Source organism: Mustela erminea, chromosome 7 (assembly GCF_009829155.1).
Source record: "Mustela erminea isolate mMusErm1 chromosome 7, mMusErm1.Pri, whole genome shotgun sequence".
NCBI lineage: Eukaryota > Metazoa > Chordata > Mammalia > Carnivora > Mustelidae > Mustela > Mustela erminea.
In genome coordinates, this window is record NC_045620.1 from 44,483,263 (window position 1) to 44,511,229 (window position 27,967).

The following is a 27,967-nucleotide window of genomic DNA, read 5'->3' on the forward strand; positions in this document are numbered from 1 at the left end:
GGGAAGTTTCGTTCCTACTGTAATTGTTACTGAAAGTTAAAGATGTGAACACTAGCCCGATTATTGCCTTTCCAGAACATAGTAAAACAGTAATGCTCAGCTCCAGTTCCTCTTGCTTAGAAAGTCGAGAAGTAGAAATAGCAGTCACTGTCAGATTGCATGCGAGAATATTCAAAAGAAGGAAAAGCAGCCCTTGTGCTAACCGAGCTTCAGTGTCCAGAGAGCACTGACATCGTTAATTGTGATCTTTCCCACCTTTGGCCTTTAAATCATTTCAAAGTCTGTGGCCCAGAAAGTTGCTAATCAGTTGTTTGTAGACTTTAAAGGGGGGCTCCTATGAAAGGAACACTGGCTCAGGAGCTGCAGAGGGTGAGAGCCCCCCTGTGGGCCAGGCCAGGCCCCAGCCCATGACTGGCATCATGTTTCCCCCATAACTCTATAGGGGCAGGTATCAATTTATCTCCATCACATGCCTAAGGGCCCTAACAGGTCAGAATTGGGGTGGGCTCCCCACCTTGTGGTACTGTCCTCTGCTCTGTCGTTCTTCAGATACGCCCCAGGTGAGAAACACACCAGTTTACCATGCTATCTTCCGTGTCCTGCGGCTCTGCAGATGTGTATCATCTATTTTCTGTCTTTATGCCATTCTCTCTCTCAAAGATGCTGAGCTTGGTACTAGCAACCACAGTTCCCTGAAAATAGTTGAGGAGCCACGGGAACCTGTTTCTCCACAGGCCATGGAAGGCACTCAGGTAACAGAGGTCACTCACCCATGCCTGGGGCCCTGGGGCAGGTGTGGGGGCTGCTTGTGTTGTGGGGGGCTGGCTCATGACCGAGTTCTGATGCCTGCTGTAGACAGGATCTCACTAGTCCTCAGACCGGGGAGACAGCAGGCTTGGAGGGTGTTTATAACAGGGAGGGTGCCCTGGGTGCGTGTTTATAACAGACAGATCAGAGCTGCATCGCTGGCTTCAAGAATACGGGTCAGAATGGAGTTTCATCCCTTCTCCTCCTTTTTTCTCATCGTTCCTGATTCCAGGAGGCTGAGGCAGATAAAACTGCTCATTTAAAGCCAGGCAGACCATCCAGACCTATTGAAGAGCCTTACATGCTGCCCGCATACTCACACGAGGACCTATTTCCCTATTTTCCTTCCTGCCTGATCGGGCTTGGAAGCTAGCAAGATGCCCTTCACAGCTTCCTGCGGAGCCGCTGGCTCTACTTGTCTCTGCCTGGCCTCAGCAGGAGCCCCGCCACCACCTGCACCTTCCTGTTGCCAAGACTCTGCAGGTGCTGCTGCTGCCCTCACCTAAAGAAGGGGTAAACCTGCAGCAACAGGGGCCACAGTCAGCCGTGTAATAGATTATGTAGGATTTGGCAGACGAGCCAATAGATCCAGTCCTGTGTTCCAGCTCTGCCAACTTCTAACCGCTGATGGGTTTGCAGTAATATGAATGCCCACATTTACTGGGCTCTGGGTGCTCACATGCTCCTGCAGAACCTCAGAGCATGTCTTTTGTGTCCTTAGGAACAAGGCCTCGAGGAGGGGGTGGGGCAGGAAAACAGGCTCACCTCCAGGCTAATGTTGTTGGCCTGGTCCTACATCTGCGTGTGGCCAGAATCCCAAGATGTGTTTCCCAACACACCTCCTTCAGCTTCTGGTCTGCCTGACTTCTCCACCCAGCTGGGTCCAGAACCCCTCCCTGAGCCCAGGATGTGGGGGCAGGTGCTGAGCCATTGCTTCTGGACTCTTACCTTGGACAAAACAGTGTTCCTCCTTGCCCATAAACTCATGTAAATAAAATCTTGGGAAAAGGAGGATGGAGGGAAGACTTTTATCTCAACACTAGTCCACCTGGCTTGTCCTCCCAGATTTCCACACTGTCTCTGAAAAATGTATTCTTAAACCCCCAACGACAAAAACTTCCAACCTGTAGGTGGTTGGCTATTATATTTCAAGCGCTGATTTAGTCTCTGCATGGAGACTGGGCATGCACAATGGTCAGGCACTCTGCTGTGTCGGAGGATACTCGTGAGACCAAAACACAACCCCAGCCTTCAAGAGGTAGTGACTTGCTGTGGGAGAGGAGAGCCTAATTCAGTATGTGGAAAGGAGGATGGGAAGCATCCCAGAGAAGGGGACATTTTAAAGAAGGTTGTATGACATGGATTAAGTTAAGGGAAATGAAGCTGATGAATGAAGTTAATGAAAAAGAAAAACTTAGTGCTAAGGGCTTCTGCTTTTGGCAAAGGCAGAGTAAGAGAGACTAGATTTATTCTCCTGCTGGAAAAACCAAAAAGTGGCCAAAATGTAAGAGATAGCAGTTTTTAAGACACTGCTTATCAGGTAACCAAGTAGAATGATGGGAGAGATGGGAAACAAGCCAGGCAAGTCCTCGACTTGCCCTGGCTTCTTGCCTTGAGAGAGTTTTAGGCCATGGCGTGGGGCAGGAGAACCCAGTGGGAACCCAGTGGACTCCCTGAATTGAGGAGGCAGGTCTGTAAGTCTTGGAGACTAAAGCTGCTAAGGTCTACGGGACAGAGTATCAGAGAGGAAAGAGCTGCACAGGGGGAGGTATGAGACACCAACAGAGGGTTGTTCTTGAGTATTGAACTGAAGACCAATCATCATATGAGGAACTAGTGAAGGTCAGGCTGAGGACAGAAAAGGATTCAAGTTCACAGTGCCCAGTGCTTATCCAAAGCTAGAAGCTCTGCCTGTTCCCATCAGCCAGACTGGAGAACCTTAGGGTTCACTGGAGAATCTTAGGGCATTGGAAGAGTGAGCAGAAGAGTTTTGCATCAGTAATAAGGAATAATTAGCTCTAGAGAGAGCACTGCACCAGTTGTGTCTAACATATCTGTAGAGCAAGAACCAAAAGGATCAAACTGCTCCCAAGTGGCTGAGTTCCAGAGCCAAGTTCAAGAATGAGTATAGTAGGAGTACAAAATTAACTAGCACCCAACTAGGTTAAATTATAAGGTTTAGAATCCAAGAAGATATTACCAGGCACTGAAAAAAGCTGAGACTGTATAATGCATAATATAAGATAACCAGTTGAAACTACCCTAGATCTGAAGCAGATATTAGAATTAGTGGATGAGAAGAACATTGAAACAATTGTTAGAACTACATAAGTTCCAAAGTTCAAAGAGAGACATGAAAGATATAAAAACACCCCAAATAAAACCCCTAACATAAAAACTGCAATTCATGAGATGAAAAATACATGGAAGGATTAACTATAGATTAAACATCACAGGAAAAAAAAAGGTTAGTAAACTTGAAATAGAAATGAGAATTAAAACAATAAGAAAGATATTATATCAGTGAGCTGTGGGACAATATCAAGTAGCTAATATGTGTGCAGGTGGAGTCTATAAAGAAGAGGAAGGAGAGGTTGGAATGGAAAAAATATTTGAAGAAATGATACCTTATAAAGAAATTCTAAATTTTATGAAAACAGTAATCCCACAGACACAGGCTCAATAAACAGCAAGCACAGGAAACAGGAAGACAACGATACCAAAGCCCATCATAATCAAATAGTGGAAAACCAGTGATAAAGAGAGAATTTTAAAAGAATCCAGAAAGGGGGAAAAGGCAAGCTGGGAACAGAGGAATAAAGATCATAGTTGCAGCAGATTTCTCATTGGAAACAGTGTAAGCAGTAAGACAGTGCAGTTGCATCTTTAAAGACCTGGAAGAAGATAAACTATCAACCTAGAATTTTATACCCATTGAGCGTCTTGCAAAAATGAGAGTAAAATTTTAATCTGCACACAAAAGGTGAACAAATTCATTACCAGTGGACACATACTACAAGAAATGTTGGAAGTCCTTCAAGCAGAAGAGAAACAATACCAGATGGAACTGTGGATCTACACAGAGGAATGAGGAATGGTGGCAGGATGGGTACATGTGTAAGATTTTGTTTTTATTATTTATATCTCTTTAAAAGATAGTTGATTGCTTAAATTAAAAAAAAAAAAACATAGTCTGGGGCTTCTGGAAAATGTTAAAATGAAATGTATGACAAGAACAGTATAAAAACCAGGAGGAGAGAAATGTAAATATACTACTTGAGGTCTCTTCTGCCATACCTGATGTGGTATAGTATAACCTGAAGATAGATGTGATAAGGGGCACCTGGGTGGCTCAATGGGTTAAAGCCTCTGCCTTTGATTCAGGTCATGATCCCAGGGTCTTGGGATCGAGCCCCACATCAAGCTCTCTGCTCAGCAGGGAGCCTGCTTCCCCTCCTCTCTTTCTGCCTGCCTCTCTGCCTACTTGTGATCTCTGTCAAATAAATAAATAAAATCTTTAAAAAAATAGATGTGATAAGTTAAAGATGTAATCATAAACCCTAAAAAATATTGAAGTTACAAATCAAATTCAGAGAGTTATACTTAATAAAAATACAGGAGAGAGAAAGTGGAACCATAAAAATATACAGCTGGGATACCTGGCTGGCTCAGTTGGTAGAGCGTGTGACTCTTGATCTCAGGGTTGTGAGTTCAAGACCCATGTTGGTTATAGAGATCACTTAAAAATAAAATCCTTTATGAAATATATATATAACTAATCCAAAAGAAGGCAAAAAGATGTAAAAAGGGTTTAAAGAGCAGAGGGACAAATATAAAACAAACAGCAGAATGGCAGACTTAAACCTAACAATATTGATAATTACATTAAATGTAATATACATTGAATGTCCCAAAGATTATATAAGATCAAGATAGATTGGATGAAAATGCAAGACTCAATTATATGCAAACATCAAAAAGTGCATTTTTTTAAAAAAAAGATTTTATTTTTTATTTAAGAGAGAGAGAGAAAGAGAAAGCACAAGCAGGGGGAGGGGCAGAGGGAGAGGAAGAGGGAGAAGCAGACTCCTTAATGAAGTGTGTAGGCTGACTTGAGGCTTGTTCCCAGCACCCTGGGATTACGACCCAATCCAAAATCAGATACTTAACCAACTGAGCCACCCAGGGACCCAAAAAATGAACATTAAATACAAAGATACAATAGGTTCAAATTAAAAAGATACAAGAAGATACAGCATGTTAACACTAATGAAAAGAAAGCTGGAGTAGCTTTATTAATTTCAGACATAGTGGATTTCAGAACAAAGAATATTACCAGAAGTAACAAAGATCAAGAGAATGTAACATCCTAAATATTTATGCATCTAATAGAATTTAAAAACACATGAAGCAAAAACTGATAAAACTGCAAATACAAACAAATAAATGACTCTACTTGGAGATTTCAATATCCCTCCCTTAATAATTGATGGAACAAGTAGAAAATCCGTAAGAATATAGATTTTAAGAACACTATCAACAATGCTGACCTAATTGACACTTAATAGAACACTCTACCCCCCAAATGACAGAATATATATACTTCTTCTGTGCACATGGAGCATTTACCAAGGTATACCATTTTCTGGGCCACAAGATAAATCTAAATAAAGTTAAAAGAACTTAAGTCATCTAAAGTATGTCTTCTCACAACAAAGACATTACAAGAAGATGAAATTCCAGGTTAATAGCTCTCATGAACATCAATGGAAAAATCCTCAAAAAAACCCTGAGTAATCTGAATTAATACATAAAAAGGACAGTACATCATGACAAAGTAGGGTTTATTCTGGGAATGCAAGGTTAGTTTAACATAAAAAATCAGGGGCGCCTGGGTGGCTCAGTCAGCTAAACATAGTAACTCTTGATCTCAGCTCAGGTCTTGATCTCAGGGTCATGGGTTTAAGCCTTTTCCTGGGCTCCACGCTCGGCATGGAACCTATTAAACAAAAAAAAAGTGTAATTCACCATATTAACAAGCTAAAAGATCACCTAATGTTTCTCTCAAAAATACAGGGAAGGCATTTGAAAATTCAACATTCATTCCTCATTAAAACTCTCAGAAAATTAGGAATTGAAAGAACTTCTTCAATTTGTTAGAGCTATTTTTGAAAACGCTGTAGCTAACATCATACTTAATGATAGAAGACTAAATGCTTTCCCACCATGGTCAGAAGCAATGCAAGAATGTCTGCTCTCACTTCCTCTATTTAAATTACACTGGAAGTTCAAGCCAGCATGACAAGACAACAGAAGTAAAAGGCATCCAGATTGGAAGGAAGAATTAAAACTGTCCTTTATTTGCGGGTATAACATAGTCATCTAGAATCTACAAAACAGCTACTAGAACTAGTAAATAATTTAGCCTCTTGCTCAATATATACAAAAATTAACATGCAAAGTTCAATTTTATTTCCATGTAATAACAATTAACAACCAGAAATTGAAATAAATGCCATTTACACTAGTATAAATATACAAAATATGAAGAGATAAGCCTGACAAAAGATGTTCAAGACTTGTATGCTGAAAACCACAAAATGTTTCTGAGAGAAATGAAATAAGACCTAAATAAATGGAGAGAGATCCCATGCTCCTGGTTTTGAAGACTGGATATTGTCAAGGTGTCAGATCTTCCTCAATTGGTCAATGCATTCTCAGTCAAAATTTCAGGAGGAATTTTTCTAGAAACTGAAAAGTTGATTCCAAAATTCATATGGAAAATGGAAAGGACCTTGAATAACTGAAGCAACTTTGGAACAGAACAGTTGTTGGACTAATACTACTGATTGCAAGGTTTGCTCTATAGTTCCTGTCATTAGGCCCCTGTGATAACAATGCCAAGGGCAACAGACAGATTAATGGAACAGAATAGAAGACCCAGAAATAGACTCACCCTATAATCTATAGTGACAAAAGACAGACAACCGTTTGCGTGTGGTTGACCAAGTGGAATGGGGCAGGGAAGGGAGGGGTACTAGAAACACAGAAGCTTTGGGAAGTGATATATATGCTCATTATTTTTATTGTGATATTTTTACAGAGGCAGACATAGGTTAAAACTTTTCAAAAGGTATACTTCAAATATATACAGTTTATTGTCAATTATACCTCAATAAAGCAACTGGAAAAAAGACTGAGTGCAGCTTTCAAGTTATACAGAAGACTAAGAATAATGAAATAATAACTAACATCTACAGGGAACTAGGAGGAACCGACAGTGCGCTAGCATCGCTCTATCTATCTGTCCTTATTTTATTCTCCTAAAAACCTGGTCAGGTAGGTGCTGCTTTTAGCCCCTTTTTACAGATGAAGCTGTGGAGACTCCATGACTATCCCAAGCCAGTAAGCTGGATCTGAACCCAAGGCAGTTGGTTCCAGAGCTGGGGCTCTGAACCACTCTAGGTGTTGATGAAATATCTTGCCTTTGTGATCCACAGGGGAGCATCACAGAAGAAGCCACAGCTGAGGAACTTTTGTCAGCAGTCCACAGCGGAAACAGTAGTGAAATGGAGGTAGGACTCGAGCACCGGCTGGTTGACCCCACAAGGGTCACTATTCATTGAGTGTTGGTGGGCTTGCTTTTCTTCCAGGCCTCCCTGCCTCTCTCTACCAGCTCAGAGCTGCCACTTTTTTTTAGCACTGATTCCCCAAAGCCTCCCTCAGTGAAGTCTTCCTCCACCAAGATATCCTTTGTTCTGTATCCTTTGTACAGCTTGGTCCTAGAAGCTATACTGTTAGAGATTCAGGCCAAGGGGTTGTAGAATCTTCTGCCAGCTGACACCTGTGGCACACTTCTTCATCCTTTGCTGGCTTCCTTCTCCTTGCCCACACCTTCCTTTGTTGAACCTCCTTGGCCCTCTCTGGTGGGGTGTGTCCTCTGTTTCCTGCTAGAAACTCAAGGATTCAGGTCATTTGGCTGGGCTCTGTGGACACTGCTCAGGATTTCAAATTTTTCCTAAGGAGCAGACGAGGGCTTTGAAAGTTGTAAGTGGGAGATTCACGTCCAGATTGGAAGGAAGAATTAAAACTGTCCTTCTTCTGAGCTTTCAGTGGGTTCCCTGGTGCCTCTTCTGGGCTTGTGAGCCAACCTGAGAAGTCTGGAGAGCCCTTGACCAAACACGAAGTCAGGTCATCTCCACGGAGGTCCTGGGAGGACCACATTAATGGAGCACTAATCTCAAACATTGGAATTCTGAGAGAGGGCCAGATTTTGGTACCCCTTTCTTCTCCAGATTCTGAGCCATTAGGAAGTCTACATGGAAGTCAGCTAGGGGTAAAGGTGCCACTTGATGTTGGCCAAAACTGAACTGTGGGGAAAATGTTGGCCCTGTAACAAGTGTATTTCCTAGTTCCCCACCACTGAATTCAGTGTACACACCTGGCTGGAGGCGTCTTCACTGTTGGAGAGGGGTGTGCCCTGCTAGGCAGAGTGTGTGGAGGTCAGGGGAACTCATGCAGTCAGGAGCCAGATATGCTGCTAGGAATAGAGTGCATCAGGCAGGCAGGGGTCCATTTTCTGAATCTCACTTTAGCACCTGCCATGGGACCCCACCCATGTCTTTCTGGCACTGGTCATTCCTCTGTACCCGAGGATGGGAACTTCAGGTGCCTGGTTTTTTTCTGGCGCCGTGCCTGCAAGCAGGCCAGAATCTTTGGGGAACAGCCATCAGATAATGACTGAACGTAGTTGGAGAAGCAGTACCCCAGTTTCTTTGCCTCTTAGGTGAGACAGCTCTGAGATGTATTCTCCAGGGTCTCCCCGGGATCTCAGCAGGATCGAGCGGGACACCCTGCTTTGCTCTCCTTTCTTTCCTTGCCTCCCTTCCCCACTCTCCCTGCAGAATTTCCTCTCATCCCTCCTTAGATAGACTGAGCTCAGAGTTTGCTTCTGGGGACGCCCACACCAGGGCACTGACTCCTCAGGCTCTGGGGAGGAGAGAAGGAGGCATGGAGCAGCGGGTGAGGCACGCTATACTTGTAAGAGGTCGCTATTCCTGTAGGACCCCAAACCAGAATGTGCATGTGGGGGGGGGGGCAGGACGGTCCCTGCTGCATTAGACATACTGAACCCCCAGAAGGCCCCTGGGTCAACAAGGTAGATTGATGTCCTATGTTTATCTCCTCTCCCTTCTGGAAAAAAAGCCACAGAAATGACAGTAAAGCAATAAGAAGGGGGGCCACAAATCCACAAAGACAACACGACTAGGAGAGAAGATATTGGACAGTGAGCCCTTTCAAAATGTTGAGAATGAAGAAAATCAATGGAGGAGTTTACACTGGCTTAGCACAGTGGAGAAAGCCTTTTCCTCCTGTGTCCACAAAAGGCCTGGGACTTCTGGAAGGAAGGGTAAAGACTGGGCTGAAGTGAGGGGTCTGACAGACTGCTAGCAGACAGCTCCTGGCCCGTCCACCATGCTCAAGTGAAGTAACTAAATGACCATTCTCTAGATAGATGGATGGAAACAGCTCCAAATTCAGGTTTAGGCTGCACTGTGTGAGGCTGTGTAATGGAGGAGAACAGAACAGACGGGAAAGTGGAACCCTCCATGTCAAAGGTAGAAACCCTGTCCTCTCCTGCTATCATGTTCTCTGAATGCCAGAAGCCAGGTCTTTGTAGAAGTTTTTTCTTATCACTGTGGTAACAAATTGCCATGAATGTAGTGGCTTAAAACAACATAAATTTATTACTATATAGTTCTGGAGGTCAGAAACCCCAAACGAGTGCTAAGATCCATGTGCAGGCAGGACTCTGTTCCTTCTGAGGCTCTGGGGAGAATCCCTCCCTTGCCTTTGCCAGCTTCTAGAAGCTACTTGCATTCCTTGACATGTGATACCCTCATCTTCAAAGCTGGTAACATCTTCCAGTCGCTTAACTCTGACCTTCCTGCCTTCTTTTAAAATAAGGACCCTTCTGCTTATATGGGGCCCACCTAGATAACCCACGATAATCTCCGTGTTAGAATCTTGTGTTAAAATCTTCACTTGCGTTAAAATCTTCACTTGTGTTAAAGTTAAAATCTTGTATTAAAATCTTCACTTAATGACCTCTGCAAAGTCCCTGTTGCTCTGTAAAATGCACAGGTTCCAGGGATTGGGCCATATATAGTTTGGGGGGCCACTGTTCTGCCTATCACAGTCTCCAAAAGATTGAGCACATATTCAGAAACATGGGAGTAAATGCCAAAGAAATGAGAAAGTTGAAAGGGCTAGCCAATAGGAAGAGGGATCAGCAGGACAGGGGACTCCTGATTTTCTTTATAAGGTTTTAGTGCTGATACTATTTTAATATTGGATGCATTACTTTAATTTAAAAGAACTCTGAGAAGGATCTCAGTATGAATCATTTTCCTCTAACTGAGCTGGAATACCTTCTTAGACACCCCTAAAATGAGACTGGAAGGTCTAATGCCAACTTCCCAGACGGTTCCTGCCGGTTGGACCTCTCTGGGCTCCACCTCATCACCAAATCACCCAAACAGTCCCAAGATTCAAAAATTCTTATAGCACAAAATCAGAGTGAAAATGTTTGGGGAGACAGGTGTTTTGCTTACAGAATTGAGAGGTATATAACCCTACCACACCCAGTGTTATAGTTGAAATGTGGATCCAATGGGAAAGACCAGTGGAAACCATTCCTTTCCTGACCTTCACACGAGGACGTCTTTCAATCCCATTATGAATCTTGAATATCTCTTTAGGAACATCTCATTGAAACTAGGCCTGGCTCAGGATGATTTGTTTCAGGTGAGACTGTCACATCCGGCCTAGGGAGACGAGGTAATGTAGACACGATGCCACCACGAGCCCATTAAATTGCAGAAAATGAATAGGATTCCTGCTTGGTCCCTCTTGTCTCCTTGCTGTAGGACATAGAAAACCTCAGCCAGCAGTCCACTGTGTGTGATACAGATGGCCGTGTCAGCTGTCTGAGCTTGGCATCCATTTCACTGCCCAAGGAGACCAGCAACTTCCGCCCCATCTACAAGGGAGCCTCAACTGCTTTTTGTATTCAGCTCTTTTGTATTGAGGAGAAATATGAAGCAAGGCAAGTACCGATCCCGGGTTGTCTGTTATATAGTAAGACTTTTCTTAAGGCAGTGGTGGCCTCACATTTTATTTGTATGGAGCCTGTGGTTTCCAAACGTGGCCTCACATCCTAATTCCCTTGGTTTTTGTTTGTTGGTTGGTTGGTTTGCTTGCTTTTTGTTTTGTTTTTGTTTTTTTTCTTTTTTAAGTCCAGATTTCTGGGCCCAAGTCCCTGAGGTTTCAGTCCATAAAATTTGAGCAAGGACCACAGAATCGGACTGCCCAGGTTTTGCCTCACCTGTGTAACAACAGTTGGGGATCTGGACAATCATCACTTATGTAACCACTGGCTGCTCTCCAGTCTTTAAAGTTTGCATTGGCGGGAGGGGGGGAAGGCTTTGGATTTAGGTGGTTGCTTGTCTGGAGTCTTTTGGTTGCAAGTATCAGAAAATCCGACCCAAATGGGCTTTTAAAAAATGGAATAATTGCTTCATATCACAAAGGTTAAGTCTACTGGTGGTATTGATTTTTAATGTGGCTTGATTCAAGATGAGCCCGTCAAGGTCCAATTTTCTCTCTCTGCCTCCTGCCTTTGGTTCTCTGCTGCTGGCCCCATTCTCAGAGCAGTGTCACTTCTTGGGACCAAAGAAATGGGCAGTGGGCTGAGGCTTTGTACCAGAAGCTAGTGAGGATGACTTTGAGCCTGGCTTTCTAGCGAAAGCCCCATCGGACCTGATCAGTCTGGGCTCATTCCTGAGCTGATGGGTGGGGCCAGGCCAGGACTTGATGACAGTTTAGTCCTTTGCCTCATGTTTCCCTCCCTCACTACCACCTGCAAATGTGGGGCTGGAGCCTTACACACATGTAATCTGAGGGTGCCTAGTAGGACACTGAACAGCATACCAGGAGAGCTGCTAGAAGGAGGAGGCATGGTGCCAGACAAAGCCTGGGTGCCCACCAGACCACTCAGTCACCCCACTTCCTATCCCTGTGTGTTCAGTACTTCTGCTGTCTATAGTCTAGAAGTGGACCTTTGACCTTGATGCCCAGATTCCACATCTCCTTTAGAATTCCCACTGACTCCACCATTTTATTGCACAGAACAATCTGGAAGAAGAAAAGGTCAGCCCATTTTGATAGATGAGAAGGTTCAGGGTATCCTTTAGATGACCAAGAGTGCTGCTAGACATTTCCTTCTTAGAGAATGTGTTTAAACATACTTCCAGTCTCTCAATCTCACTTAAAATGTTTTACTCGTACTTTTTTCCTTTTAAGTTTTCATGTTCTTTGGAAATCTTAGAAGTTGAAAAGGGAAGTCTTTATTTTGCTTGTATGGTAGACATCTAAAAAGCCTATAAGCCCTTCTAGACTTGTTGTGTATATTTATTTTACCCTGTGCATTCAGATATGGTTGTGCATAGAATGTGACTTTTGAATTTTCAGACAACAACTTGATGAACCATTATGGTTTACCTGTGAGTATAGAACCACAGGTGGTAAGAAAATCTTTTGCATGTAAAAGAGAAAAAGATCAGAATTGCTTATAATAAACCCACATCTCTCTGACAGCTCTAACAAAAAAGGGAGAGATTATTTCACAGAATGACTGTTGAACCTCTTTGAATGCACAGGTTATTAATTGTTATAGTAAATGTGTTTAGCTATAGAAAAATATTTTACTACTGAAATATGAAGCTTATGATTTTCTGCAAGTTGATTAATGTTCAGCTAGACACAAATTCTGACTAGTGGTTGGCTATCACTGCCTGACAGGAAGAGAGCCATAAATGTTTTTAAATATATACTGATACTGCTTTTGCTTGTGGGTCAGTGACAACGCTTACTGTCTTGTTTACAGGTCACTGGACTTTATGAATTTTGTTTTCAGTCTCTTCCCTGTAAGTACCTGCTGAATTTTGAGTAATATAATTGGGTTTGCAAGCTAGAAAATTTATAGAAAAGCAAAATGCCATATTCACTGTCCAAACATGTACATCGCCATGAATGTTAAGGTTTGAATTGCTTTCGTTTTCTGAAAATAAGGTTGAATGACATATCATGAACTCTTCAAAATATTGATGTTTCTGTTCCCTTTAAACGTCCAATTTCTTTTAAAGATAGCTTTAACAGTGTTTTGTTAGAATCAGATCATTAATAGAATGCTGCAAGTACATGAAAATGTCAGAAACGACACAAAAGTGTATTAGACTGCCATATTACTTTATAGTTTACAGTGGCTCAGAGAATTCTGAAATCATTAGATTGCGTTTCTGAGAGTAGGCAAGTAGGAATTTGTGACGGATGTTTTGGTGGGCGTTGCCCGACACAGTGTCTGACATGGAAGAGGCACTCAACCCACTATGACAGGTTTGGCGGATGGGCCAGGCAAACAGACCAGTGCAGACAACATACTCCGTTCCTGTCCTCTGCCTCCATTTTTGATTCACTGTTGTCGAGGGGTGGAGATTCTAATAAACTTCTCACTTTATTGGAGGGAAGAAAGTGGAGAAGGAAGATGATTGAGGAAAAAATGGATTTTTACAAAGATGTTTTTCCTCCCTCACCTATCAGTTAAGTCAATAACTAGATCTCTTCACTTTGTTAATTACAAACAAAATATCTATTGTCTTATTTTTCCTGATACTCTTTCTACTGAGGCAAAAAACAAATATGGTTTAAGAATGTTTCCTGAAGCCTATGTGATTATAGGTTGTATTTCCTCATTTTGCTAATATAATGAAGGCTTGTAGTAATGATCTCCATTGTTCTCGTAACTTTTGGGGATTAATTTTTAAGGCATTTTGAAGCTCATAAAGCAATGTAGATTATCCTAAGGTAGGATTTACAAAGCCAATTTCCCTCAGAGATGCCCCAAAGTAATTTTCCTGCATTTAAATTCACTCCTACTTTGAAGTCCAAATAAAGGCAGAGCTCCAGCATTACAAAAGCAATGCTGGCTTTAAAAAGGCAAAAGACACTTTTACAGTTTAATTCTGTTGTCTTTCAGGCTATGTGGAAATAGGAACAAAATACTTCTATTGTGCATCCTTAAATCCTTCAAATCAAGTTAAAGCAGTTCATTGTAGTCTCCTTCTCCCAGAGAAGTCCGCTGAGACTTGGCACCCATTCCTTACTTTCAGCTTGAGTTTTTCAACAACTTGACTTTCAAGTTCCCCCAAAAGGAACTGTGTTATTTTGCTAGAAAGAAGGAAGATAAGGTCAAACAATGATTCACTCCTTTGGTTTGCACTAACATCCCCAGGGTTTTGGATTAGCACAAGTAATGCCTTCACAGGGTTCAGGAGGAGGCGAGATCCCAAAGGGACAAATTAGCTCTGGGAAGAGCAAGCTACTCCTGCAGGCACCTGGCAGAGGGTCAAGTGGGTTGTGTGGAACACAGATGGTCTAGGGCAGCTCTGTCTGATAGACAACAAATTCTAGCCAAATAAGTAATCTAACTATTCTAGCAGCCACATTAAAAAAAATAAATAAACAAAACAAAAAAGACACAGGTGAATTCGATTTTAATACTATATGTTATTTAACTGAATATGCCCCCAATTTAATCATTTTCACATGTAATCAGCATGAAAAGCTATTGAGATATTTTACGGTCTTTTCCCCAGTGTTTGAAATCTGAAATATATTATTACACCTGTAGCATATTTCAATGAAAACACTACGTTTTTATCAGAAATACTTGATCTGTGCTTAGATTTCATAAAATTTACAGTTGAATAAGTAGATTCATAAACCCAAGTTGTCCTAACATAAAACTTTCCCAACAGCTGAGTATCAGTTTTTTAATTTAAATTTTAAATTAAGGAAAATGAAATAAAATTAAAAACTCAGTTCCCAGTCACACTAGCTACATTCCCCAAAACCCACTGTCCAAACATGGCGGCTGGTTCCCATACTGGGCAGTGCAGATCTCAGGGATAAGTGGCAGCTCTGAGGACATCTGGTTCCTCCTACGCCTGCTAACTAAACACACTTCCCAGGTTAAACACATCCTTAGCTCTGTTCGCCTAAATGGGATCATGTCATGATAAAATACAGATGTCCATTCATGTATAATACAAGATTTTAAAAAGAAAAGTCCAGGATCACCACCCTCTCATCTTAGAGGAGGGAACCAGGCTAGTGCTCTATCACTTAGCCAGCCTGGAGACTTCGCTATGATACCCACGCTGTTTCATTGCCTCCAGGGTGCAAGTGAATTTGCCAGCACAAAGAACCTTACTTTCAAAACTGACTTCCACAGAAGGGCTATGCGAATGGGTCCCATGATTTACAATGTTCATTCATGTAGGTTTTAGCAGGACTTGCGGAGATTTTCTCAGTGTGCTTATAGTTCCTTATCCTCTTGAATTTCATATGATTACTTTCCAAATTACAGGAAAGTTGAACTTGAATACCCTGTACTTTACACATTTTACCCCCTATTTTCTATAGTGTTTGGCAGCAGGAATTTGTTTAGTGATGAATGGTTTCCAATTCTCTCCCTGTGTGTCCTGGTCGCCAATCACGTTAGGACAAGAACTTCTGCATCATTTCCCTGCCGCACCTCACGCCTGAGTTTGCCCTCATTCAGAACTTCGTGAAGATTGTCCCCTTCAACAACTGTACGCTGGAGCAGGATCTCTATGTCTTCCATCGGGCTGGACTGCTCAAGTAAGTGAACGCACCTTCGGCCAAAAGACAATCCATGAAATTAAGCAAAGAGAATGGAACAAGGAGCTTGCTGCCATTTTAACTTAATGGTTTTTTTCAAAAATTGTTTTTTAATTGGTGGAGAGCTTGATCAAGTGATTTTAACTTTGGGTTAGGGAAAAAGTCATATTAAAAAGTTATCTGTCCAGTCAGATATTTTATTGTCAATAAAAGACCATACGATACCAAAATAGAAAAACTGACTTAAAAAAAAAAAAAAAAAGGCCAGATGATTTGCATATAAAGAAAAACAAACAAAAAATAATGGATATTTAAAATCTTCAAACATATTCATCAGGGAAATGGAAACCCATACAAGATGAGATATCATTTTTTATCATATTGGTAAGATCTAAAATAGAGAAGCATTCAGTTCCTTTTTTTTTTTTTTAAAGATTTTATTTATTCATTTGACACACAGAGAGAGATCACAAGTAGGCAAAGAGGCAGGCAGAGAGAGAGAGGAAGATGCAGGTTCCCTGCTAAGCAGAGAGCCCGATGTGGGACTCCATCCCAGGACCCTGAGATCATGACCTGAGCTGAAGGCAGAGGCTTAACCCACTGAGCCATCCAGGTACCCTGGAGATGATTTTTTTTTTTAAGTTTTTTTTTTTTAATTTTTAAAATTTATTTTCAATGTAACAGTATTCATTGTTTTGCACCACACCCAGTGCTCCATGCAATCCGTGCCCTCTCCAATACCCACCACGTGGTTCCCCCAACCTCCCACCGCCCTCACCCAAGCATTCAGTTCTAATGAAATAATGTGGCAGTGGTCAGAATGTAGTTGACAAGAAATTTCCAAGGGCAGTTTGGCCAGAATGCTGTAGTGGTTCATATCCGTCAACTCTTTAATTCCACTCCTAGAAATATATCCTAAAAGCTGGTTGCAGAGATGCAAAGAAAAATTTATATATAAGGACTAAAGATATTGGAAATACTCTAAATGTCCAAAAGGAGAAGAATGTTTAAATACTATATAGTAACTATATGAAGGAATTTTAACTCTGTTTGCAATTCATTTAAAGAACATTTAATGAATGGAAAATGCTCAGAATGTAACGCTAGGCTCATACCATTATATAAAACAGCATTTAAACATGACCTAAATTTCTAAAGAAAGACAAAACATGACTAAACTAGAGTAAGGGGGGACATGAAGATGTGCTACTATGCTGTGCCACCTGACTCCTCTTGTTCAGGACTAAAGAACTCACTTTCTAACTGTGAACAGTTTGAAGCTGTGTCCCACTTGAAAGAGATCACCCTGGACTGAAGAGAAGGGCTTTGCCCAAGTTTGTGCCTCCCAAAGAACAGCCTGCATCCAGTGACTAGTTTTGCATGTGGGAGGTTGGGGGGAGGAGATGCAGTATAAAAGGCCAGCGACTCCCTCAAAGGAGGGACAACTCTGAAGGGTCTTCCCAGAACTCACAGCGGGATCTGTCGGGTGTTTGTTGTTTGTTGTGATCCTACTGCTTGCAGTCTTTCTCCCTCTGCCCTGTTCTGCTTCTGTCAGCTCTTTCAGACCCTCAGAGGGGGAGGGTCCTAAGAGCTCACCCCCAAAATCCCGGCCTCTAGAGTACTGTGTGAGGCTGCCTCCCAGAGAGCCTGGCCTGCAACACTAGAGGGGGTCACCGGCTGCCCCGGGGGGTAGTAGGAGCATCCGGGATGATTTTTAATTCCCTTCTTTACATTGCCTAAAATTTGGAATTCTATACCCAGCTTGAGTACTGCCTAGGATTCTTGTGCTGACAAGTAGCAGAAACCCATCCAATTGGCTTAAGTAACTGGAGAATTTATTACCACACAGAGTCAAGTGAAGAATCCAGTCAAGTGAAGAATCCATCCATCCAACCAATGGCGATGCTGGTTTCACAGAGGGTTTAGTTAGCCCTATTTGATCTGCCTTTTCCAGGTTGACCCTTCTTAGCCCAGTGCTTCCTCTGTAGTTGCAGGATGGGTGAGGTAGTTTTAGACACTTTAACTCCGTCCAGTGGGAAAAGAGGGGTGGGTAGGCTTCTTTTCAGAAGCCCCAACACAAAAGTCTATTTGCCTCTCATTGGCTCAGATTGTGTTCTATGCTGACCCATCACTGGGCCAAAGGCTGCTGTCTGGCATCACTTAGGTGCGTTCCCGGAGCTCAAGAGTTAGAGGTGTGCATTGCCAGACACCAGTCTGGGGGCATCACTGAAGAAACGGGCAGTTGAGCTGCTCCCCACAGCTCTGTTTCAGGACAGGACCACCTTGATCAATAGAAAATAAACAGTATATGTGTGATAGAAATAATATCAATACTTCGCATTTCCTGTAATTTACCTTTTTCAAGCTACTGTCATATATATGTAGTCTTATTCTTACAAGATATTATAGAGTTCATCAAACTGTGTGTTTAAAATGCAAGCATTTTATAGAATATAGATGAGACCTTAGTAAAGTTGCTGCAAAATCTTATGACAAAGGGGTTGGAGGAGTAGTTCTAGAGAGCTTTCTCTATAACTGATGTATTAGCCTTTTAAGTGAAACTTGGAGAAACATCCTAAATGATATCTTTATGTTTGGGGGCTGCCTAAATGAGTTTTGGCATCTTCACTCAGCACATTGCTATGCAGATTTTGAAAAAAACAGAAACAGATCTATGGAATGATGTCTAGGATGGTGAAAAAAGCAAGTAGTCAAACAGTAATAGTATTAGTACTGATATCTTACATGTATGGTAGGTTTATAGTATTTTGGTCACTTTCTTAATCACTTTCCATGTATCAATATGCACAGTGACTTTATTAGCTAGGAACCATTATTATTATCCCCATCTTACAGATAAGGAAACAGAGAGAGGTTAAGTAATTAGTTCAAAGTGAATCAGCAGGACGTGGCAGAGCTGGTACTGGAACTAAGGCAGTTCGGGGCACCTGGGTGGCTCAGTCAGTTAAGCATCCAACTCTTAATTTTGGCTCAGGTCCTAATCTCAGGGTCCTGGTATCAAGCCCCCCATGAGGCTCCCTGCTCAGGGCAGAGTCTGCTTGAGATTCTCTCTCTCCCTCTCTCTTAGCCCCTCTCCACCCTGTTCACACCGGCGCATTCTCTCTCTCTCTCTCTCTCTTAAAAAAAAAAAAAAAGAACTAAAGCAGTTAGCTTCTAGAGTCAGCTCATCACCCCTTCACATACTGCTTCTCTTTACTGTGTTTTCAGGTAAAGCTACTATAACAGAGAGACCCCAAAGCTCCAAAACACAGTGACTTGAGCCAGATAGAAATTCCACCTCTATCACACAGAAGGGCAGGCCTGGACAGAAGAGCAGACTTTTCATTATAGATCCTGGATATCAACCTTTTGTCTGTACTGTCATTTGCAAATATCTTCTCCCATTCCGTGGGTTGCCTCTTTGTTTTCCTGTTTCCTTTGCTGTGCAGAAGCTTTTGATTTTGATGAAGTCCCAAAAGTTCATCTTCGCTTTTGTTTCCTTTGCCTTTGGAGACATATCTTGAAAGAAGTTGCTGTGGCTGATATCGAAGAGATTACTGCCTATGTTCTCCTCTAGGATTCGGATGGATTCCTGTCTTACATTGAGGTCTTTTTTCCATTTTGAGTTTATCTTTGTGTACGGTGTAAGAGAATGGTCAAGTTTCATTCTTCTACATATAGCTGCCCAGTTTTCCCAGCACCATTTATTGAAGAGACTGTCTTTTTTCCACTGTATATTTTTTCCTGTTTTGTCGAAGATTATTTGACCATAGAGTTGAGGGTCCATATCTGGGCTCTCTACTCTGTTCCACTGGTCTATGTGTCTGTTTTTATGCCAGTACCATGCTGTCTTGGTGATCACAGCTTTGTAGTAAAGCTTGAAATCAGGTAACATGATGCCCCCTGTTTTATTTTTGTTTTTCAACATTTCCTTAGTGATTCGGGGTCTCTTCTGATTCCATACAAATTTTAGGATTATTTGCTCCAGCTCTTTGAAGAATACCGGTGGAATTTTGATTGGAATAGCATTAAAATTATAGATTGCTCTAGGCAGTATAGACATTTTAACAATGTTTATTCTTCCAATCCAAGAGCATGGAATGGTCTTCCATCTTCAGGATCTATAATGAACTCCTCAAACTCAACACACACAAAACAAACAATCATATCAAAAAATGGGCGGAAGATATGGACAGACATTTCTCTAATAAAGACATACAAATGGCTATCAGACACATGAAAAAATGTTTATCATCACTAGCCATCAGGGAGATTCAAATTAAAACTACATTGAGATATCACCTTACACCAGTTAGAATGGCCAAAATTAGGAAGACAGGAAACAACATGTGTTGGAGAGGATGTGGAGAAAGGGGAACCCTCTTACACTGTTGGTGGGAATGCAAGTTGGTGCAGCCTCTTTGGAGAACAGTGTGGAGATTCCTCAAGAAATTAAAAATAGAACTTCCCTATGACCCTGCCATTGCACTACTGGGTATTTACCCCAAAGATACAGATGTAGTGAAAAGAAGGGCCATCTGTACCCCAATGTTTATAGCAGCAATGGCCACGGTCGCCAAACTGTGGAAAGAACCAAGATGCCCTTCAACGGACGAATGGATAAGGAAGATGTGGTCCATATACACTATGGAGTATTATGCCTCCATCAGAAAGGACGAATACCCAACTTTTGTAGCAACATGGACGGGACTGGAAGAGATTATGCTGAGTGAAATAAGTCAAGCAGAGAGAGTCAATTATCATATGGTTTCATTTATTTGTGGAGCATAACAGATAGCATGGAGGACATGGGGAGTTAGAGAGGAGAAGGGAGTTGGGGGAAATTGGAAGGGGAGGTGAACCATGAGAGACTATGGACTGAAAAACAATCTGAGGGTTTTGAAGGGGTGGGGGGTGGGAGGTCAGGGTACCAGGTGGTGGGTATTATAGAGGGCACGTATTGCATGGAGCACTGGGTGTGGTGCAAAAATAATGAATACGGTTATGCAGAAAATAAAAAATAAATTAAAAAAAAAAAAGAGCAGACTTTTCCCCATGAAGTTGTGTGGGGACCCAGATTCCTTCTCTGAATGCTTCTTCATCTGGTAGAGTAAGGGTGTTTATCTAACATCTGCATAATGAGTCAGGGGGTCTGTGAATTTGGATGGAAAAAAAATTACATCTTTATTTTACTAACCTCTAACCGAAATTTAGCATGTGCTTCCGTGGTGAGGCAACAAGCCTCAGAAGTGTTCCCAAAGCCACTTTGTAATAAGCGGAAATCATGGATATTTTTATATCAGGTTAAGTTGTTTCAGATATCTCAAAATATGTATGCTCATTCTACTTTGAAATTTTAGTAAGTACTTAGTGTATTAATTAGGAGACATAGATATTACTAAAACACACATTTTAAAACATTTTGGTAACTATTTCAGTATAATTCATTGTCTTATTTTACACAGTTAAAGACATTAGTCTGAGCAGGATCCCATGCATCACCAGACTGTCAGAGGGGTCCATGGTACCCAGAATTTCTAGACCAGTGCCGGAGTGGGCTCTTTTCCTTCTCATGCTTTGAGCTGGACCAGAGAATGGCCACATTCCAGCCCATGAATAAGGGTAGGAAGAGAAATGAAGAAGCAGTCCCTTTTATGGAACTTGCATCACTTCTGTGCATAGTCTGTGGTCAGAAAGTTGGTTGCCTGGCCCTCCTAGCTGTGAGGGAAGCTGGGGGTCTGTCACTGATAGGTTAGGTGTGCCCCCAGAGTTGGTTCTGTTATTAAAAAGAAGAAGGGAAGAAAAGATACCATGGACCCATCATGTCTAGGTTTTATCTTGCATATATACAGAAGTTCTAGCAGGATACACAGGACTTTATTAACTGTATTAACCTTGTGTACGTAAGACTTCATTAACCTGAGGAGCAAAGCCGTGAGGTTGGGTCACATCTGGTGACTTACTTTTTGCTTTATGTTTATCAGTGTTGTTTGATTTTTGTTTCATTAATGAACTAACTAACTTCCTTCCTTCCTTCCTTCCTTCCTTCTTTCCTTCCTTCCTTCCTTCCTTCCTTCCTTTTAGGAGCAGGTTTAGGTTTACAGCAGCACTGAGCAGAAATCAGAGAATTCCTACATACCTTTTCCCCACCACCCCCACAGACAGACTCTCCCCCAGTTTACATCTCACACCAGAGTTCTGCCAGTTGTTACCATTGATGAATCAAAATCAACTCATCAAGGGTTTAGTCTTCCTGTTGTGTTTTCTGTGGGTTTTGACAAATGCATAAAGACATGGGTCCACTATTCTAGTATCCTACAGAGTAGTTCCTATAAATCCTCTGTGCTCCATCTCCTTCCTCTCTCTCCTTCCCCACAACCCCTGGCAACCACTGATCTTTTTACTGTTTCCAGTAAAATGTTTTGTCTCCAGTTTTGCCTTTTCTAGAATCCTATAGTTGGGGTCATACAGTATGTAGCCTTTACAGATTGGCCTTTTCCACTTAGTAATACACATTTCAAAGTTCCTCTGTGGCTTGATTGTTCATTTCTTTTTAGTACTGAATAATATTCCATTGTCTGGATGTAGCAAGTTTATTTACCCATCCATTTATTGAAAAACATCTCAGTGACTTCTAAGTTTGGGCAATTATGAATAAAGCTTCTAGAACCATTTGTGTGCAGGTTTTTGTATGGGTGTAAGTTTTTACCTCATTTGAGTATATACGAAGGAGCACAGTTTGGGTCATATGGTAGGAGTGTTAAGTTTTTTGTTTTGTTTTGCTTTTTATTTTTAAAAGATTTTATTTGTTTATTTGAGAGAGAGAGAGTGCACAGAGGGGGAGGGAGATGCAGTCTTCCCTCTGAGCAAGACTTGATCCGAGGAGCAGGACTTGATCCGAGGACTTGATCCGAGGAGCCCGAGACCATGACCTGAGCTGAAGGCAGACAATTAACCGTCTGAGCCACCCGGGCCCCCAAGAGTGTTGAGTTTCGTATAAACTACCAAACTGTCTAACAACATGTCTATACCATTCTGCATTCTCATCAGCAGTGACTGAGAGTTCCTGCTGCTCCCCATCCTCACCAGCACTGGCACTGTCAGAGTCTTAAATTTCCGCCATTCTAATAGGTGTGTAGGGTTATCTTGTTGTTTTGATTTGTAATTCCATAATAATGTATGCTACTGAGCATCTTTACAGATACTACTTGCCATTTGTATGTCTACGTTGGTAACATATCTGTTCAGATCTTTCATGCATTTTTAATTGGGTTATTCATGTTTGATTTGTAAAAATCATGGGCATGCATTACTTCTATCATAGAAAATCTAGTTTTTTTTTATATACTGATATTTAAAATTTTTATTATGTCTCAAGTAGAACTTTTTATTAAAGTGTATTTTACATTGTCTGCATTGTTAAATAGAGTGTGTTTGACATTTCGTTATGACTTGGGATTCTTTTTATGAATAAATATACACTGGAAATGGAGAGCAACCAGATGACTCGGGATCAGGAATGGCTCATGGGGTCTGGCTGTAGTAATGGCCTTGTTCGTAGTAGCTTCATTACTTAATTCGTATTCTTTTCTCTCTCTCTCTCTCTCTCTGTCTTTTTACTATGATTTATTGTGCTTTTATTTTTTTTTAAGATTTTTAAATTTATTTATTTGACAGACAGAGATCACAAGTAGACAGAGAGGCAGGCAGAGAGAGGAAGGGAAGCAGGCTCCCTGCTGAGCAGAGAGCCCGATGCGGGGATCTATCCCAGGTTCCTGGGATCATGACCTGAGCTGAAGGCAGAGGCTTAACCCACTGAGCCACCCAGGTGCCCCTATTGTGCTTTTATTAAAAAAATAATTTATTATTTTTTTTTTAGGGGCACCTGGGTGGCTCAGTGGGTTAATCCTCTGCCTTCAGCTCAGGTCATGATCCCAGGGTCCTGGGTTGTTGGAACCCTGCGTCAGGTTCCCTGCTCAGTGGGGAGCATGCTTCTCCCTCTCCCTCTGCCTCTGCCTATTGCTCCTCTGCATGTGCTGTCTCTGTCACATAAATAAATAAGATCTTCAAACAATTAAATTTAATTTTTTAAAAATAATAAGACTTTGGACATTTGTCTGGAAATTAGTCCTTGTTGCAACAAGGCCCTCGTTTCTCCTTGTACTTTGTACCTATCTGCAGTGTCAGCTTCATTTTTTTGTTTTTATCACTCGCATATAAAGTTGGAGTAAACCATAGACACCTGGGTTTCTTTCTGGAAAATTTAAGTCTCATATGCCAAGGTAGTTTTGGCACCCTTAGAAGATCATGATCTTTTTGTCGCTGTTCCCATCTAAGCCCTCACCAAGAACCTTTCTCTGTTCCTCTGTGAGTTTTGTGGCCGACCAGCCACCGTTCTACACTGCTTCTCAGCTTGTCCATGCATATATCTCCTTGGTGCTGTTCCTTTGGTTCCCATGCCCCTTTCTTTGTAAGAACCTATTCCTGGTTGTGTGGGGGAGGCATCCCTCAAAACCCACATGTACATCACCAATACCATGTTCTTTTTATGGACATGGCCACAGGCTGCTGTTTTCTAAAGAAAGCTTAGATCTTTTAATTTTTTTTTTCATTTTAACTATAATTCCAGCATCATGTTAGTTTCAGGTGTACAATATAGTGATTCATCACAACAAGTGCCCTCCTTAATCCCCATCATCTGTTTCCCCTCCCACACCCACTGCCCGTCTGGTCACCATCAGCTTGTTCTCTATAGTTAAGAGTCTGTTTCTCAGTTTGTTTCTCTGTTTTTTTCCTTTGCTCATTTGTTTCTTAAATTCCACATGAGTGAAATCATACGGTATTTGTCTTTCTCTTACTGACTTGTTTTGCTTACAGTTACACTCTACAGCTCTATCCCTGTTTTGGCAAATGGCAAGATTTCGTTCTTTTTTATGGCTGAATGATACTCTGTTGTATACCACAGCTGCTTTATCCATTCATCAATCCATGGACACTTGGGTTTCTTCCCTAGTTTGGCTATTGTAAATAATACTGCTATAAATATTGGGGTGCATGTATCCCTTTGAATTAGTGTTTTTGTATTCTTTGGGTAAATGCCCAGTACTGCAATTACTGGATTGTAGGGTAGTTTTATTTTTAATTTTTTGAGGAACCTCCATACAGTTCTCCATAGTCGCTGCACCGTAACAGTATTCCCACCAACAACATAAGATGGTTATCCTGGCTCTGCATCCTTGCCAACACCTGTTGTTTCTCCTGTTACTCATTTTAGCCATTTAGGTATTTTCTTTAATTCTTTAACTAATTTGTAAGCACAAAGAATTCTTTAGAAAAATCACACATTTAATATTAGACATGGTGGTTTTGCCTGTCAGGAGTACTCAGCTCCTACAGGGAATGTGATCTCGAGAACTGCCTTCTTCCCTCTGCTTTTTAATTTATTTTTATGGTGATTATTTTTTTTAGAGGGAGAAAGAGTGTGCACATGGGTGCGGGCACATGTGGGTAGGGAGGGCAAAGGGAGAGACATTCTTTTTTTAAATTAACATATAATGTATTTTTAAATTTTTTTATTTCTTTCTAAATTTCTTTTCAGTGTTCCAGAATTTATTGTTTAGGCACCACACCCAGTGCTCCGTGCAATACATGCCCTCCATAATATCCACCACCAGGCTCACCCAACCCCCCACCTCCCTCCCCTCCAAAACTCTCAGAGTCCACAGTCTCTCATGGTTCGTCTCCCCCTCTGATTTTCCCCAACTCACTTATCCTCTCCATCTCCCAATGTCCTCAGTGTTATTCCTTATGCTCCACAAGTTAGTGAAACCATATGATAATTGACTCTCTCTGCTTGACTTATTTCACTCAGCGTAATCTCTTCCAGTCCCGTCCATGTTGATGCAAAAGTTGGGTATTCATCCTTTCTGATGGAGTCATAATACACCATTGTATATATGGACCATATATACAACATACAATGATTGATTTTCTTCAGGGGTACAGATCTGTGAATCATCAGGCTTACACATTTCACAGCCCTCACCATAGCACATACCCTCCCCAATGTCCTTAGCCCCAGCCACCCTATCCCTCTCCCATCAGTAACCCTCGGTTTGTTTCATGAGATTAAGAGTCTCTTATGGTTTGTCTCCCTCCTGATCCCATCTTGTTTCATTTTTCCCTCCCTACCCCCCCCCCGACGACTCCCCACCCTGTCTCTCAGATTCCTCGTATCAGAGAGATCATATGATAATTGTCTTTCTCTGATTGACGTATTTTGCTTAGCATAATACCCTTTAGTCCATCCACATCATTGCAAATGGCAAGATTTCTTTTCTTTTTATGGCGGCATAGTATTCCATTGTATATATATACCACTTCTTCTTTATCCATTCATCTGTTGATGGACATCTAGGTTCTTTCCATAGTTTGGCTATTGTGGACCTTGTTGCTATAGACACTTGGGTGCATGTGCCCCTTCAGATCACTACATTTGTATCTTTATAAACAAACAAAAATACACACAAATAAATCACATTTGTGTCTTTATAAATAAATACATAAATAAAACAAATAAATAAACAAACAAATAGTGTAAATATCCAGTAGTGGATTGCTGGATCATAAGATAGCTTTATTTTCAACTTTTTTAGGAACCTCCGTACTGTTGTCCACCTTGCATTGCCACCAACAGTGTAGGAGGGTTCCCCTTTCTCCACATCCTTGCCAACATCTGTCATTTCCTGACTTGTTAATTTTAGCCATTCTGACTGGTGGGAGGTGGTATCTCACTGTGGTTTTGATTTGTATTTTCCTGGTGCCAAGTGATGTTGAGCATTTTTTCATGTGTCTGTTGGCCATTTGGATGTCTTCTTTGCAGAAATGTCTTTTCATGCCTTCCTCCCATTTCTTGATTGGATTATTTTTCTTTGGGTGTTGAGTTTGATGAGTTCTTTATAGATTTTGGATACTAGCCCTGTATCTGACATATCATTTGCAAATATCTTCTCCCATTCTTTCAGTTGTCTTTAGGTTTTGTTGACTGTTTTGTTTGCTGTGCAACAGCCTTTGATCTTGATGAAGTCCCAATAGTTCATTTTTGCTCTTGCTTCCATTGCCTTTGGCGATGCTCCTAGGAAAAAGTTGCTGTGGCTGAGGTCTAAGAGGCTGCTGCCTATGTTCTCCTCAAGGATTTTGATGGATTCCTGTCTCATGTTGAGGTCTTTCATCCATTTTGAGTCTATTTTTGAGTGTGGTGTAAGGAAATGGTCCAGTTTCATTCTTCTGCATGTGGCTGTCCAATTTTCCCAACATCCATTTATTGAAGAGACTGTCTTTTTTCCATTGGACATTCTTTCCTGCTTTGCCAAAGATTAGTTGACTATAGAGTTGAGGGTCCCTTTCTGGGCTCTCTATTCTATTCCATTGATCTATGTGTCTGTTTTTGTGCCAGTATCATATTGTCTTGATGATTACTTTGTAATCATTTAAGCTTCATAACAGAGCTTGAAGTCTAAAATTGTGGTACCACCAACATTAGTTTTCTTTTCCAACATTCCTCTGGCTATTTGGGGTCTTTTCTGGTTCCATATAAATTTTAGGATTATTTGTTCCATTTCTTTGAAAAAAATTGATGGTATTTTTTTAAAAAAATTCTATTTATTTATTTGATAGAGGGAGACACAGTGAGACAGGGAATGCAAGCAGGGAGAGTGGGAGAGGGAGAAGCAGGGTCCCCACTGAGTAGGGAGCCCAATATGGGCTCGATACCAGGACCCTGGGATCATGACCTGAACTGAAGGCAGACACTTAATGACTGAGCCACTTAGGCACTCCAAAAATGGTGGTATTTTGATAAGGATTGCATTAAATGTGTAGATTGCTTTAGGTAGCATAGAGATTTTCACAATATTTGTTCTTTCAATCCATGAGCATGGAACATTTTTCCATTTCTTTGTGTCTTTCTCAGTTTCTTTCGTGAGTATTTTATAGTTTTCTGAGTACAGATTCTTTGCCTCTTTGGTTAGGTTTATTCCTAGGTATCATGGTTTTGGGTGCAATTATAAATGTGATCAACTCCTTAATTTCTTTCTTCTGTCTTGCTATTGGTGTATAGAAATACGACTGATTTTTGTGCATTGATTTTATATCCTGACACTTTACTGAATTCCTGTGTGAGTTCTAGCAGTTTTGGAATGGAGTCTTTTGGGTTTTCCACATAAAGTATCATACCATCTGCAAAGAGTGAGAGTTTGACTTTTCTTTGCTGATTCAGATGCCTTTTATTTCTTTTTGTTGTCTGATTGCTGAGGCTAGGACTTCTAGTACTATGCTGAATAGCAGTGGTGATAATGGACATCTCTGCCTGTTCCCGACCTTAGGAGAAAATCTCTGT

The 27,967-nt window shown here is 41.4% G+C and overlaps 1 protein-coding gene across 5 annotated transcripts in view; it reads left to right on the forward strand.

Moving 5' to 3' along the window:
• CFAP61 (cilia and flagella associated protein 61) overlaps window positions 1-27,967 on the forward strand; it is a 285,821-nt gene that overhangs the window by 79,694 nt on the left and 178,160 nt on the right. For all 5 annotated transcript variants that reach the window (XM_032351542.1, XM_032351539.1, XM_032351538.1 and 2 more), the window contains 5 exons: window positions 661-752; window positions 7,308-7,382; window positions 10,737-10,915; window positions 12,755-12,794; window positions 15,431-15,570. In XM_032351542.1, coding sequence (XP_032207433.1) covers window positions 661-752; window positions 7,308-7,382; window positions 10,737-10,915; window positions 12,755-12,794; window positions 15,431-15,570 — 526 coding nt within the window. The remainder of the gene's footprint in view (window positions 1-660; window positions 753-7,307; window positions 7,383-10,736; window positions 10,916-12,754; window positions 12,795-15,430; window positions 15,571-27,967) is intronic.